This window comes from Carcharhinus amblyrhynchos, chromosome 25 (assembly GCF_965287045.1).
Source record: "Carcharhinus amblyrhynchos chromosome 25, sCarAmb.v2.hapA, whole genome shotgun sequence".
NCBI classification, from domain to species: Eukaryota; Metazoa; Chordata; class Chondrichthyes; order Carcharhiniformes; family Carcharhinidae; genus Carcharhinus; species Carcharhinus amblyrhynchos.
In genome coordinates, this window is record NC_137348.1 from 7,905,387 (window position 1) to 7,921,186 (window position 15,800).

Below are 15,800 nucleotides of genomic sequence, written 5' to 3' on the forward strand. Positions count from 1 at the left end.
GGCGGGGGAGTGGGACGAGGAGGGGACGGGTAAAAGAATGAGGTGCGGGCAGGGAGGCTGGGCAATGGAAAGGGAGAGGGGGATAGAGGTGAGGATGGAGGCGGGTCGTGGAGGGTGGGGGAGGTGAGGGTAGGGGGGGATGGATGTGGTGTGTGAATGGCCAGGTACTCATTCCAGAGAAAATCACAACCAGAGGTGAAGTGGAGTTGGTCGCCTGATACTAGAGCTAACCTCTTACTGTCAGTGTCCGGGAACAGACACTGAGACCAAGGAGACAAACAGCAAGAAAACCTTGTACAAACGCAGGAACATTTGAAAAGCGTTATCATTTGTTTTTAAAAGTACTTTGTTTTACCAAAGTGTGAGCATGTTCTGAAGTCAGTGGCTTCAGAGTCTTGACGTCATTGAATCATTTTCACTTTGGCCGGTTAAGCCGTGAGGAGTGTGTGAAACAGCGACACCCCATCTCCTTCCCTCGGCTGGTCAGAGGAACCTGAGTTCAACTCTTTGTAGCGTCACCCTCTATCTCTTCAATGTGCACTTTCGTTTCCAGGTTCTTGGCTCTGAAAAACAAACAAGGAGTATCTATTTGTATTTATTCTCTCAAGGCAGACGAGCGACGCTGGCAAGATCCAGCATTTATCGCCCACTCCTAATTGTACCTTGAGAGGGTGGTGGGTGAGTCGCCTTCACGATCCACTGCAGCTCACATGGTGTAGGCACATGGGGAGGTGGTGGCCTAGTGGTATTATTGCTTAGACTACTAATCCAGAAACTCAGCTAATGTCCCGAGGACTCGGGTTCGAATCCCAGCCACGGCAGATGGTGGAATTCGAATTCAATAACATTAAAGGAATTAAGAATCTACTGATGACCGTGAAACCATTGTCGGAAAAGCCCATCTGGTTCGCTATTGTCCTTTAGGGAAGGAAATCTGCCTTTCCTACCTGGTCTGGCCTACATGTGACTCCAGAACCACAGCAATGTGGTTGATTCTCAATTGCCTTTTGGACCCCTATGGATGGGCAATAAATGCTGGTCCAGCCAGCAAGGCCCATGTCTCATGAATGAATAAAGAAAAACTGTGCTGTTAGAGAAGGAGAGCCAGGATTTTGGCCCAGTGACCGTGAAGGAATGGAGATATATTTCCAAGTCAGAATGGTGAATGACTTGGAGGCGAACCAATTGACGGTGGAACAAGGTGGTGGCACGAAGGTTAGCACTGCTGCCTCACAGCGCCAGGGACCCAGGTTTGATTCAGGGCTCGGGTCACTGTTGGTACATTCTCCCCGTGTCTGTGTGGGTTTCCTCCAACAGTCCATGCATTGTCCTTGCTAAATTCTGCCTCAGTGTAACCCGAACAGGCGCCAGAGTGTGGCGACCAGGGGATTTTCACAGTAACTTCATTGCGGCGTTAAAGTCTACTTATGACACTAATAAATAAACTTCCATTTAATTTGCCTCAGCTTCTTCATTTGGTTCTAATTTTCAGTGGAAGATGCAAAATGCAAATTGCAGGCTGAGGTGCAGTACCAGATGCTTGTCACTTGGTGGCAGCATTTAGCAATTTTTCGGCCCTCAATGGGCAACAGATGAAGAGCAGCGCTGCCACCTGCTGCTCACTAATGGTAAGAACCAGCTGGAAAACCGGCCGCTCGGTAACAGTCACACCTAAACTTCATTTTCCACCCCTCTGCTCATGAAGTCGCTGAGTTCCACTCGGATCAGATTCCAGCTGTGTTCTGGTGCCCTGCTGATGTAGCCACTCCCTTCACTGGTGAACTTAGACGTGTGGGGGGACAGGCGGCTACAGAAAATTGCAGTTGAACATAATCCTATTTGTTTCCATACCCAGGGATTGTCAGAAGGTGGGGGTGGGAGCGGCACGGGTGGCACAGTGGTTAGCACTAACGTCTCACAGCGCCGGGGACCCGGGTTCAATTCCCGGCTTGGGTCACTGATAGTGCAGAGTCTGCATGTTCTCCCCGTGTCTGTGTGGGTTTCCTCCCACACTCCGAAAGACGTGCTGGTTGGGGTGCATTGGCCGTGCTAAATTCTCCCTCAGTGTACCCGAACGGGTGCCGGAGTGTGGCACCTAGAGGATTTTCACAGTAACTTCATTGCAATGTTAATGTAAGCCTACTTGTGGCACTAATAAATAACCTTTAAACTTTATCCTATTGGCGGACAAAGTCTTGCCTGGTTGGAATATCTCTCCCACAGGTATCCACACTCGCCAAATTCTTGCACCTTGCGTATCCTCGATTTTACTTTACTTTTTTTTATTCATCCTTGGGAAATGCTGGTCAGCGTTTACTGTCCATCTCTTGTTCCTGAGGGCAGTTGAGAGTCAACCAAATTGTTGTGGATCTGAAGTTACATGTAGCCAGACCGGGTAAGGACAGCAGATTTCCTTCCCTAAAGGACATTTGTGAACCAGATGGGTTTTTCCCAATAATTAACAATAGTTTTGTTGTCATCAGTAGATTCTTAATTCCACATTTTTTTAATTGAATTTGAATTCCACCATCTGCTGTGATGGGATTCGAACCCGGGTCCCCAGAGCATTAGGTGAGTTTCTGGAAAACCGTCCAGCGATAATACCACTAGGCCATTGTCTTCCCATTTACTCCAGCTGAGGGGAGGGGAGACCTGGTAGAAGTCTATAAAATTATGAGAGGCACAGATCAGGTTGACAGTCAGAATCTTTTTTCCCAGAGTTGAAATGTCTAATACTAATAATGTCTCACACTTAAGGTGAGAGAGAGAAAGTTTAGAGGAGATGTGAGGGACAAGTTTTTTTACATAGAGAGTGGTTGGTGTCTGGAACGTGCTGTCGGGGATGGTGGAGGCGGATACGATGGGGGCTTTTAGATAAACACATGAATATGCAGGTAATAGAGGGATATGGACCAAGGACAGAAGAGATTAGTTAAACTTGGTGTCGTGTTCAGCAAAACATGGTGGGCTGAAGGGCGGTTCCTGCGTTATACTGCTCTGTGTTCTAGATTATTTATTCTGTCCTGTGTCCTGTGTTCTGTGTCCTGTGTTCTATGTCCCGTGTCCTGTGTTCTATATTCTATGTCCCGTGTCCCATGTTCTGTGTTCTGTGTTCTGTGTTCTATGTCCTGTGCCCTATGTTTTGTGTTCTGTGTCCTGTGTTCTATGTCCCGTGTCCTGTGTTCTATATTCTATGTCCCATGTCCATGTCCTATGTTCTGTGTTCTATGTCCTGTGCCCTATGTTTTGTGTCCTGTGTCCTATGTTCTATGTCCCATGTCCTGTGTCCTATGTTCTAACACATAGACAGCTTACTCCCTGGATCTTTCTGCTTCTCTCTTTGTGACACTTCTAAAACCCACAACTCTGACCGAGCATACAGGTCACCTGCCCTGACATTCCCTCGTTCTTGTTTTCATAACGGGTCGTGACAAAGGCGCGACAGACTGACCTCGCCCGCTTGAAGAAGTTGCTCTTTTGCTTGCCACTCTTGACCTTCCCGCGATTCCTGACCCCTTCTTGCTGGTCCATCATCAGCAGCAGGGATGCCTGGTTGAGCCCGCTGGCGGGTGCTATGGAGATGTCCCTGACTGCGCGGAAGTGACCACAGTTGTTCAAATGCTCGTTCTCCACTCGAAAGAAGTTCCAGACAAATCGCCTGTGGCAGAGGAGAGAAAAAACTAAAAAATCAACAACTGCACTCCACACAAACGCAGCAAAAAAACCCCCCAGGAGCACACGAGCCAGATTGCTGTACAAAGAAAGATCCGAGAACAGTACAGAAACAGGCCCTTTGGCCTAGTCTGGCAGTTTGGTACCTTAACCCTACGCCAACACTTGTCCTTTTCCATGAGTATTCAAAAACTTAGGGAATTGTGGTCACTGTTAGCCATCTGTTCTCCGCTTTGATGAGCTGGCTGGGCTTATTCAGAACCAGGTCTGGTATAGACCCCTCTCTAATCCGACTATCTACATATTGTTCCAAAAAAAACCTTCCTGGACACACGTAACAAATTCCTCAGTATCCGAACCTTTAGCCCGAAGGGATTTCCAGTCAATATGGAGAAAATTAAAATCCCCCACGACAACAACTCTATTATCTTGACCTTCTTCCACATTCCACTTTATCTGAACTTAAAGAATTGTTCCTTCAGCATCCCCGCCAACTCAGCTTTCACATCAATATTAGTCACTCATTGTGCTCTGCTAATCCCAGCAGAATGGAGATAATTGAATAATTCCAGTGTCGATCAAACCAGGTACATTCACCACTGTTAATAACTGGGATTTATTTTGATTTGTAACAATCTCACTGAAATTTTCTGGACAAATCATCCAATTCTCGCTGCCGCTCCTACATGAGCTGCAGTTCGCATGGACTTGTTTTTTTAATTTGCAGAATATTTGGCATGTCCGCTGCGAGTCTCACCAACTTCTACAGATGCACCATAGAAAGCATCCTTTCTGGTTGTATCACAGCTTGGTATGGGCTCCTGCTCTGCCCAAGACCACAAGGAACTACAAAAGGTCGTGAATGTAGCCCAATCCATCACGCAAACTGGCTTCCCATCCATTGATTCTGTCTACATTTCCTGCTGCCTTGGAAAAGCAGCCACTATAATTGAGGACCCCACACACCCGGACATTCTCTCTTCCACCTTCTTCCATTGGGAAAAAGATACAAAAATCTGAGGTCACGTACCAACCGACTCAAGAACGGCTTCTTCCCTGCTGCTGTCAGGCTTTTGAATGGACCTACCTCGCATTAAGTTGATCTTTCTCTACACCCTAGCTATGACTGTAACTCTACATGCTGCACTCTCTCCTTTTGTATGGTATGCTTTGTCTGTGTAGCATGTAAGAAACAATACTTTTCACTGTATGATAACACGTGACAATAATAAATCAAATCAAATACGTATTTTTAAAGGACTCTGCTGTGAGTCCTCGCCTGCCTCCACCCAACTGGCTGATACCCTTGTCAATTGTCACAACAGAAAAATGTTGCAAATACTCGGCAGATCTGGCAACGAGAGCAGAGAGAGAATCAGAGCTAATGTTTCAGGTTGACGACCTCTCGTCACAGCTCGAAGGTCACAAAGCTGGAAGTTGGGTCCGGATTTTCCGAGCAGCAGCAGCAATACCTGTTGCATTGCCTTCCACCACCACACTGCCTCCTCCTGGCTGAGCCGGTAAGTGCACTTTTGCTGAGAGTCTGTATTAGGGTCAGGACAGAGGAGCGGGTGCAGTTGGGCCATTGCATCAGCAGACAGTGCAGCACCCCCTCAGTACGGCACTGAGGCAGCAGCCTCACCCAAAAATCCGTGGGGTCGAACTATGACCCCCACATCGTCTTGACTCAGGGGCCGGAATGTTTCCGTCACACCTGCCCCAGGGTCGGGAAGTGGGGGGGTGGGGTGGGCGAGGCTCGCAGAGCGGGATTCTCCGCTGGCCTCAGGCTGGATGTTACGAGTCTCGCTCGTGCCAGGGAGGCGGCAGTCACTCACTAAGCTGAGACAAATTGTCCCTAAATTAGGTGTCCCTCAATCTGGTTATAATTCCTTTATTGTGGAGTCCAGTAGGCGTAGGCAAAGGTCATAGGTAGGAGAGGGCACTCACAATGTTACAATGGCGGCGCGGGCTTGTTGGGCCGAAGGGTCTGTTTCCTGTGCTGTGTTGTCCTTTGACAAAACTCAAACATTACCCCTGCCCCCTCAGTGCCCCCTCGTCACCTCACCTCCACATCCAGAGACTCAGTGTACAATCTCTCACTTGACCTGAGTCTGCCCCAGAACCTTGAAACCCCTCATCCTCCCCCAGCCCCTTCACGCCCCCTCCCCGGCCCCCTCAAGAACCCCTCCCCCCTCCCTCACCACCCCCCAACTCCCCTCATCCCTCCCTCTCCACCCCTCCCTTCCACCCCTCCCCGAGAAATCCCCCCCCCCCTTCAAATTCCCTTCATGTCCTTTGAGAGCCATGAAGTTCGATGTTGTCTTCCCATTCTCCCCTCCTCCTGTGCTTTTTAAACCTTGGCCCCCGTCCGGCACGGCGGAACCGGGATCTGTTTCCAGATTTCTCACAGGGTAGGAAAAGCAAAGCAATGGGATGGGAGCGGGAGCCCCTCGCTGCTTATTAATCTACAACCATCACTCACCTGAAGACTTCCAAAGGCGCCAAGGTCGTGGAGATAATTTCTGCCACTTCGGAATGCTTATCCTGAACGAATAAGATATTGAGGGCCCAGGCAACCCTCAGGATCACATCCTGAAGGATGGCACAGTAATAGTAGATCTATGGGATAACAAGAGTCCAGGTCAGAACCAATCATCATGAGGAAATGACTATTTTGTTATTCATTCATGAGACATGGGCATCATTGACTGGCCAGCGTTTATTGCCCATCCCTTGTTACCCTTTGGGGGGGCAGCTGAGCGTCAACCACATTTCTGTGTCTCTGAGGTCACGTGTAGGCCAGGCCAGGTAAGGATTACAGATTTCCTTCCCTAAAGGACATCAGTGAACCAGATGGATTTTTCCAACAATGGTTTCATGGTCATCAGTAGATTCTTCATTCCAGATTTTTATCGAATCCTAATTTCACCATCTGCCGTGGTGAGATTCGAACCCGGGTCGCCTGAGCATTACCCTGGGTCTCTGGATTATCAGTCCAGTGACAATACCAGTACTCCAACAGCCTCCTGTGTTAACAAGGGTGGTACAGTGGCACAGTGGTTAGCACTGCTGCCTCACAGTACTAGGGATCCTGGGTTCGATTCCTGGCTTGGGTCACTCTGTGTGTGTGTGTGTATGTGGAGGTGGAGTTTGCACATTCTCCCCATGTCTGCATGGGTTTGCTTGGATGTCCCCGGTTCCTCCCTGAAAGACATGCTGGTTAGATGCATTGACCCAATCAGGTGCCAGAATGTGGTGACTAGGGGAATCTTTAACGTGAGTCTACTTGTGACTAATAAATAAATAAACTTTTTAATTTACCCGCAGTGCGTACAGCCCATGTTTGAATATTATTTGAAAACATGATTTGCTTCAACTGTGTGGTAGTGAGTTCCATGGTATAACTGCTCTCTGGGGGAAATTCCCATTACAGCTAGTATGTTGGGCTGCACATTCTCCCCCAAGTTGAGTATGGGAAGCTGTAATGGGGCAGTATGGTGGCACAGTGGTTAGCACTGCTGCCTCACAGCGCCAGGGACCCAGGTTTGATTCCCGGCTTGGATGACTGCATGGAGTCTGCACATTCTCCCTGTGTCTGCATGGGTTTCCTCCCACAGTCCAAAGACGTGCTGGTTAGGCGCATTGGCCATGCTAAATTCTCCCTCAGTGTACCCGAACAGGCGCTGGAGTGTGGTGACTAGGGGACTTTCACAGTTACTTCAACGCAGTGTTAACGTTCGCCTGCTTGTGACACTAATAAACTTTAAAAACTGTTAGTTGGTCACTTGTGAATGGATTTTAAGTTGGACCCACACTTACCTTATTTTGATATACTGTCTCCTCCCTCAGGTATTTATGCTCCTTGGTCTTCCTGTCTAATAGGCCCCAGTCCATCTTCAGGTCCCAGCCGATGGTGAAAATGGTGCTGACACAGGAAGTCACGGCCCACAGGTAAAAATAGACCTTCACACCGATCGTCAACTGTGGCCGTTCTGAGGGAGAGAGAGCACATCACAGGCACACGAGTGTTAGTATTCATTCAGCTACACCTAGGCAACATGTCTCAGTGAACACTTGCGTCTCCCTAATATTGGCGCGATCAAATCTCAAGAGGTGGGGATGGGAGTGGGGGGAGGATTATAAGAGACTGATGGAACTCTACAGCAAGGCGTAACCATGGCAAGGTGCTGGACACATGGCAAAATGTTTCTATTTTCCTCCTTTGTAAATTAAGTTGCCCTGCAAGGTGTAATTCCAAATCAGGACTCAAGAACAGCTTCTTCCCTGCCGTCATCAGACTTTTGAATGGACCTATCCTATATCAAGCTCATCTTTCTCTTCACCCCCCTTGTGACTGTAACACTATATTCTGCATCCTCTCCTTTCCTTCTACCCTGTTCTGGTCCCCCCTGTGCTGACATTATCGTTAAGAAAGCCCACCAATGCCTCGACTTTCTCGGAAGCCTAAGGAAATTTGGCATGTCAGCTACAACTCTCACCAACTTTTACTGATGCACCATAGAAAGCGTTCTTTCTGGTTGTATCACAGCTTGGTGTGGGGTCCTGCTCTGCCCAAGACTGCAAAAAGCTACAAAATGTCATGCATGAAGCCCAATCCATCACACAAACCAGTGTCCCATTCATTGATTCTGTCTACACTTCCCATTGCTTCAGCAAAGCAGCCAGCATAATCAAGGACCCCATGCACCCCAGACATTCTCTCTTCCACCTTCTTCCAGCAGGAAAAGTCTGAGGGCACGTACAGATTGACTCAAGAACAGCTTCTTCCCTGCTGCTGTCAGACTTTTGAATGGACCTACCTTGCATTAACTTGATCTTTTCTCTACACCCCACTGTAACACTCTCTCCTTTTCTTTTCTATGAACAGTATGCTTTGTATAGCGTGCAAGAAACAATATTTTTCACCGTATTGTGACAATAATAAATCAACATCAAAATAACGAGAGAAAAAGCATTGGAGGCTTCACCTCGATGTTGTAATTGTTTGGGTAACATATTCACCAGCAGGAGTTGCTCTGCATTAGTGCTCATTACTGACAGTCAGGTGATGGTGAGTGAGTTGGTGATAGGGTGAGGAGTGCACACTGGGTGGGGGTAATTAATGACCCTCGGAGGTAATACCATGAAGCTGGGCAGGCGCAGGCTCGAGTCACGGTCTGAATGGATCCAATCTGTCGCTCTGAGCAGCGAGAGGTCAAGCGGAGAATTGAGATTTATCTCCGAATGGACAAGGAAGGGAAGGAGGAATGAAGCAGTCGGGTGCGTTATACCCAGCCTGTCACAAAGGCACATCTGGCAGCGACCTGTCCAGCCTCTGTGCCACTCTGCAGAGGTGGCAGGCCAGCTGGGCAAGGAGAAAGCAGACAAGAATATTGTGGGTGGCGGCACAGTGGTTAGCACTGCTGCCTCACCGCGCCAGGGACCTGGGGTCAGCTCCAGCCTCGGGTCACTGCCTGTGTGGAGTATGCACATTCTCCCCATGTCTGCGTGGGTTTCCTCCGGGGGCTCCGGTTTCCTCCCACAGCCTGAAAGACGAGCTGGTTAGGTGGATTGGCCGTGCTATACTGAATATGCACGTGGTTTCAGAACCAGAAGGTGCAGAAACTCTCTGATGTTAAGAACCGTTGCATGATCTGTATCAGTGTGGAGTTTACTGTTCACTAACTCTAACCTGGGGGGTCTTGCAGCGCAGTGGTTAGCGTCTGTGCCTCTGAGCCAGAAACTCCAGGTTCAAACAACAGTGCAGCACAGGAGAAGGCCCTTCAGCCCATCAAGTCTGTGCTGACACAGATGCCTCTCTAATCTATATTTTCTTGCCTCTACATTATCCACATCCCTCTATTCCCCGGCTATTCACGTATCTATCCAGATACCTCTTGAACGTTGTTACGGAATCTGCTTCCACCACCGCCTCTGGCAGCGCGTTCCAGACACTCACCACCCTCTATGTGGAAAACTTACCCCTTACATCTCCTTTAAACTTTCCCCCTCTCACTGTCAACCTATGCCCCCGAGTAATTGACCCTTCGACCCTGGGAAAAGAACTCTGACTATCCGTTCTATCCCAGCCTGTCATAATCTCGTAAACCTCAAATCAGGTTCCCCCCTCTCATTCCCCCAACTCTCCAAAGGGAACAATCCAAGTTTGTTCAACCTTTCTCAATATCCTCCAAACCAGGCAACATCCTGGTAAATCTCTACTGCGCCCTTTTCCAACGCATCAACATGCCTCCGGAGACCAGAATTGCACACAATACTCCAAATGCAGCCTAACCAAAGTCTTATACAGCTACAACATGATTTTCCAACTCCTATATTCAACACTCTGACCGATGAAGGCCAGCATGCCGTATGCTTTCTTGACCACCTCAGGACTCAGGATTCCCACGCCAGGGTTTGGTGGCCAAGGGAGGTGTGTTAACGATGTGGCCAAACAGGTTAAATTTAAGCCTGCGAAATCCTTCCAAACACACCAATGGCTGTCGGTAAGAGCGGGAGAGACTCCTGGTCAGCCATGCTTGATGTGGAGCGGCACCCCTCAAGCTACAGGCCCCTGGCGGCAGACTAGTGACCTGTCCCGGGAATTGCTAGCTATGGAAATAGAAAAATGTCTACCTTAGTCTGGCACACTCGCCTTTATCAATCGGGGTATAGATTACAAAAGCGGAGAGACCATGATGGAGTTGTATAGAACTTTGGTGAGGCCACAGTTGGAGCACTGTGTGCAGTTCTAGTCACCACATTATAGGAAGGATGGGACTGCACTGGGGGGGGTGCAGAGGAGACTCACCAGGATGCTGCCTGGGATGGAATATTTAAGTTATGAAGAGATGTTGGATAGACTTGGGTTGTCTTCGCTGGAGCAGAGAAGACTGAGGGGTGACCTGATTGAGGTGTACAAGATTATGAGAGGCACGGACAGAGTGGATAGGGAGCAGCTGTTCCTCTGAGTTGAAGGGTCAGCTATGAGGGGATGCAAGCTAAAAGTGAGGGGTGGGAGGTTTAGGGGGGATTTGAGGAGAAACCTTTTTACCCAGAGGGTGCTGACGATCTGGAATGCGCTGCCTGGGAGGGTGGTGGAGGTGGGGTGCCTCACATCCTTTAAAAAGTACCTGGATGAGTACTTAGAATATAGTCGTCAATCCTGGTCGCCACACTACCAGAAGGATGTGGAGGCTTTGGAGAGGGTACAGAAAAGATTTACCAGGATGTTGCCCAGTATGGAGGGCATTAGCTATGAGGAGAGGTTGGAGAAACTTGGTTTGTTCTCACTGGAGCGACAGAGATTGAGGGGCGACCTGATAGAAATCTACAAGCGGCATGGACAGAGTGGATAGTCAGAAGCTTTCTCCCAGGGTGGAAGAGTCAATTTCTCGGGGGCACAGGTTTAAGGTGCGAGGGGCAAGGTTTAAAAGTGATGTACGAGGCAGATTTTAACACAGAGAGTGGTGGGTGCCTGGAACTCGTTGCCGGGGGAGGTAGTGGAAGCGGATACGGTAGCGACTTTTAAGGGGCATCTTGACAAATACATGAATGAGATGGGAATAGAGGAATATGGAAGGATAGGGGGTTTTAGTTAAGTCGGGCAGTATGGTCAGTGCAGGCTTGGAGGGCCGAAGGGCCTGTGCTGTAATTTTCTTTGTTCTTTGTTTTTTGAGGCAGACAAACAATTTAACTTGCCTTTCTCGGTGGAGTACAGAGCTGCAAAGGTCACCATGATGAAAACGGTGGAGTATTTTCCGGCGTTTGCCAAATGTGGGAACGCTTGCCTGCTGTCCCTGTATCGACGGAGACACTGAGCGAATCGGATCCAGGGCGGGATACACTGGATGATGACAGTCACTCCATAGGAGTAACCATTGCCCCCAAATTTCTCTGTGGCAGGCAGAAAGACAGGGATGTTAGGGTGAAAGGGTCACACAGAGGATCCTCAGCAAGAGTGTGAGCGGGGAAAGGGCTCAAAACTCATGGGTAATGACTGAAAGTTGGCCGGGATTCGCCCATCTCACACGCCCCCTCGGTCACTGACAGCGAGCATGGAGAATTTAGCCGAATCTCCATTCACTGCAGCGGGATCGGAGAATCCCAGCTGTGGGCGAGGTTGGAGAAATCCTCACTCAGAATACGTGACACACTTAATTAATAAAACGGACCAAAACTACCCCTCTCCTCTTCTGAAGGTTCCAGAACTTTCTGTGTTGGGCTCTAAATATTCGTTCGTGTGTAAGACAGAGGACCAGGACATTTGGTTTGCGAAGAACAGAAACCTTGAGGTAGGAGCTAGTCAACATGTGTGGCGGCACAGTGGTTAGCGCTGCTGCCTCACAGTGCTGGGGAGCCGGGTTCAATTCCGGCCTCGGGTCACCGTCTGTGTGGAATTTGCACATTCTCCCCATGTCTGCGTGGGTGTGCTCCGGTTTCCTCCCACAGTCCAAAGATGTGCGGGTTATAGGGTGCTAAATTTGACATTATGGCGCATTGGCCAGACTGGGAACACCCCGGACATGATTTTGGACCTTTCCCTGTTGTCTGCAGTTGAGACGTACTAGTGAGTTGAAATATAAAAACCGACTGCTGGAAATGCTCGGTAGGCTTGACAGCAGAGGCACGATGACACGGTGGTTCGCACTGATGGCTCACAGTGCTGACGACCTGGGTTCGATTCCCGACTTTCTTCACCCAGAGGGTGGTGAGTGTGTGAAATTCATTACCATCGAATGTAGTTGAGGCCCAAACATTGTCTGATTTCAAGAAGAAATTGGATATAGCTCTTGGGGCTAAAGGGATCTAGGGATATAATAGGGGGAGGGGAGATCAGGATATTGAATTTGATAAGTGGCCATGTTTGTAATGAATGGCGCCGCAGGATTGAATGGCCTCCTCCTGCTTCTAGTTTCTATGTTTTACATAAGTTGCCTCTTTCTATCCTAAAATATGTAGATTAGTGGGGTAAATATGTGAGGTTATAGGGATAGGGAGAAGATGTACATGGCTGAGTGCTGAGTTGGTGGAGACTTGATGGGCTGAATGGCCTCCTTCTGCACTGTAGGGATTCTATGATTCTGACTTGAAATACAACCCCCCCAGAGGGAAAAAAAAACCCAATGGAGCATCAACTGGCACCTTTATTAAAGAACTGGACCAATTTCAGTTGAGAGTTACGGATGTTGAGATATTTGACCAGTTATTGTCCACTCCTCTGAGTGGGAGCAGCTATGACAACACTCAGAGAACTCAACACCATCCAGGATGGAGCATCCTGCTTGTTCAGTGCTACCAGCCTCTGTATCCAGTCGCCCTGCCGCTGTGTGCTATCAATGGGAGGCACTGCAGCAAGTGGTCACAGCATCCTCGCGTGTAACTGCGTGGACTGCAGTGATTCAAGGAGGTAGCTCACCACCACCTTCTCCAGGGCAATTGGGGCTGGGCAAAAATTGCCAGGTTTGTCCACCCAGAGGGCAAATAGATAATGTCCAGTTTAAAATCCACCAGTGCAATGCCAATCATTTAAATTAAGAGAGGTTGGAGAGGCTTGGGTTGTTTTTGTTGGAGCAGAGGAGACTGAGGGGTGACCTGATTGAGGCGTTCAGGATTATGAGGGGCACGGACAGGGTGGATAGGGAGCAGCTGTTCCCCTCAGTTGAAGGGTCAGTTATGAGGAGACAGAAGTTAAAAGTGAGGGGTGGGAGTTTTAGGGGGGATTTGGGAAAAAAACCTTTTTTACTCAGAGGGTGGTGACGGTCTGGAATAGACTGCCTGGGGGGGAGGGGGGGGTGCCTCACATCCTTTAAAAAGTACCTGGATGAGTACTTGACGCGCCGTAACATTCAAGCCTATTGGCCAAGTGCTGGCAAGTGGGGTTAGGTGGGCAGGTCAGGACATTTCATGCATTGGTGCAGACTGGACAGGCCAAAGGGCCTCTTCTGCATGGAAATATTCTGCGATTCTATGATTTCACTTAAGAACATAGAAACTAAGAGCAGGAGTAAGGCCATTCTGCCCTTCGAGCCTGCTCCCCCATTCATTTTGATCAGGGCGGATTATCAAATCCAATATCCTGAACCCCCACTTCCTCCCATATCCCTCGATCCCTTTAGCCCCAAGAGCTAGATCCCATTTTTTTCTTGAAATCAGGCAACGTTTTGGCCTCAACTACTTTCCGTGTTAGTGAATTCCACACATTCCCCACCCTCTGGGTGAAGAATCATAAAATCCCTACAATATAGAATTTGGCCAATTGAGTCGGTGCCAAGCACAATTCTACTCAGGCCCTATTCCTGTAACCCATCACGTTTATCCTGCTGATTCCCCGGCATTTAGGGTCAATTTTAGCACGGCCAATCCACCTAACCCGCATATCTTTGGACTTCTTTGAAATTTCTACATATTTCTGGGCTGGGATTCTCCAACCTCGCCCACGGCCGGGATTCTCCAGTCCCGCTGCAGCGATCGGAGATTGGGCTGAGTGGCGTGTTCTCCATTCTCGCTGACGGCGGTAGCGGGTGAACGAGATGGGAGAATGCAGGAGGGCCTAATTGATGAACGCTGAGCCCTCACCTCTGATATTAACACGGTTACGTTAAGGAGTCCCTGACGATAGTTATTTCGAAAACTGTGTCTCACCTGCCGGGGGGCTCAGGAGGCCCTGGTTGGTCTCCCAGTTCACTTCAAAGGCGTAGAAACAGATCATGGACCAGAGGTCGAGGAAGACAGTGACCATGCTGTTGAGTTGGTCGGCCAGCCAGAACTCAGCAAAGCTGACCTTGTGGAAGGGAGCAGTCACTGACCGACACTGTTCAGAAGGAATCAGAGACAGCAACAATTAATATTTGGCCCACTTTGCTAATGGTTTTATCATAAGACATAGGAGCAGAATTAGGCCACTCGGCCCAGCTCAGCCATTCTATCAAGGCTGATATTTTTCTCATCCCCATTCTCCTGCCTTTTCCCCTGATCATAAGAACATAAGAGTATAAGAACTAGGAGCAGGAGTCGGCCATCTAGCCCTTCGAGCCTGCTCCACCATTCAATAAGATCATGGCTGATCTGAAGTGGATCAGTTCCACTTTCCCGCTTTCTCCCCATAACCCTTAATCCCCTTGCCTACCAAAAACCTATCTACCCGTGACTTAAATCCCCTTATTAATCAAGAACTTTTATTTTTAACAGTGTCCTATTTAATTTTACTCCAGATTCAAAGATCAATTTTTGTCCCCATTTTAAAAAGATGATCAAAATAAAACTATGGGATAAAGAGCAAATCAGGTTACAATACAGTTGTTGTGCTTCTGTTTAGCTGTTGAGAGGAGACACAGCAACTGGTTACATTTCTGCAAACTAAAGAGTGTGATATCTGAAATGAAGGTAAATGACTTCAAAACTTTTAATTCTTGCTTTGACAGATCAAAGCTTGCTCCTGCAATCCCCAACATTTAGATTTTTACCTGCCCAAAATAAAGAATGTTTCAGTAGGTTTCAGAAGCTGTGTACTAAGGTTGTATCGCACCATACAGCAGTGGTCAAGATTCTCCAAAGAGCCTCGGGTTGTCTCTCATTCTATCACCGTGGCCCTGCAAACATTTCCCCGTTCAAGTGTTTATCCGATTCCTCTTTCAAAGTTTGCATCGAGTCTGGTTCTGTCACCTTTTGAGACGCTGCGGGTGGAACTTTCACCCGAGATTTGTACGATCCCACCCAACCCCAATGGAGAACGTCATTCTCCGAGCCTCCCCCGCTCCCGGAATCGAGGCGGGTGTGTTGGTAAAATTCCAGCCTGGGTCCCAAAACATAATTTGTTGCATTAAAGAGAAATTCTTGAGTCTTCCTTGGATCTTTATTATGGAAGTGTGTCGTTTAGTTAGAACATAGAACATTACAGCGCAGTACAGGCCCTTCGGCCCTCGATGTTGCACCGACCAGTGGAACCAATCTAATGACCCTCTAACCTAAACTATTCCAATGTTATCCATATGCCTATCCACTGACCATTTGAACACCCTTAAAGTTGGCGAGTCCTCAACTGCTGCAGGCAGGGCATTCCAAACCCTTACAGTTGGAGCCTGTACACCCCCCAGGACTGATGTTAATTAACTAGACTAACAGAAACT

At 48.5% G+C, this 15,800-nt stretch overlaps 1 protein-coding gene across 1 annotated transcript in view; it reads right to left on the reverse strand.

Annotated features, from left to right (window-relative positions):
- Positions 1-499: 499 nt before the first annotated feature.
- LOC145358104 (solute carrier family 53 member 1-like) overlaps positions 500-15,800 on the reverse strand; it is an 80,122-nt gene continuing 64,821 nt past the window's right edge. Inside the window, exons 11-16 of the mRNA XM_080211778.1 lie at positions 14,317-14,485; positions 11,374-11,568; positions 7,492-7,664; positions 6,155-6,291; positions 3,452-3,658; positions 500-563 (exon numbers count right to left, since the gene is read on the reverse strand). Coding sequence (XP_080067904.1) covers positions 500-563; positions 3,452-3,658; positions 6,155-6,291; positions 7,492-7,664; positions 11,374-11,568; positions 14,317-14,485 — 945 coding nt within the window. The remainder of the gene's footprint in view (positions 564-3,451; positions 3,659-6,154; positions 6,292-7,491; positions 7,665-11,373; positions 11,569-14,316; positions 14,486-15,800) is intronic.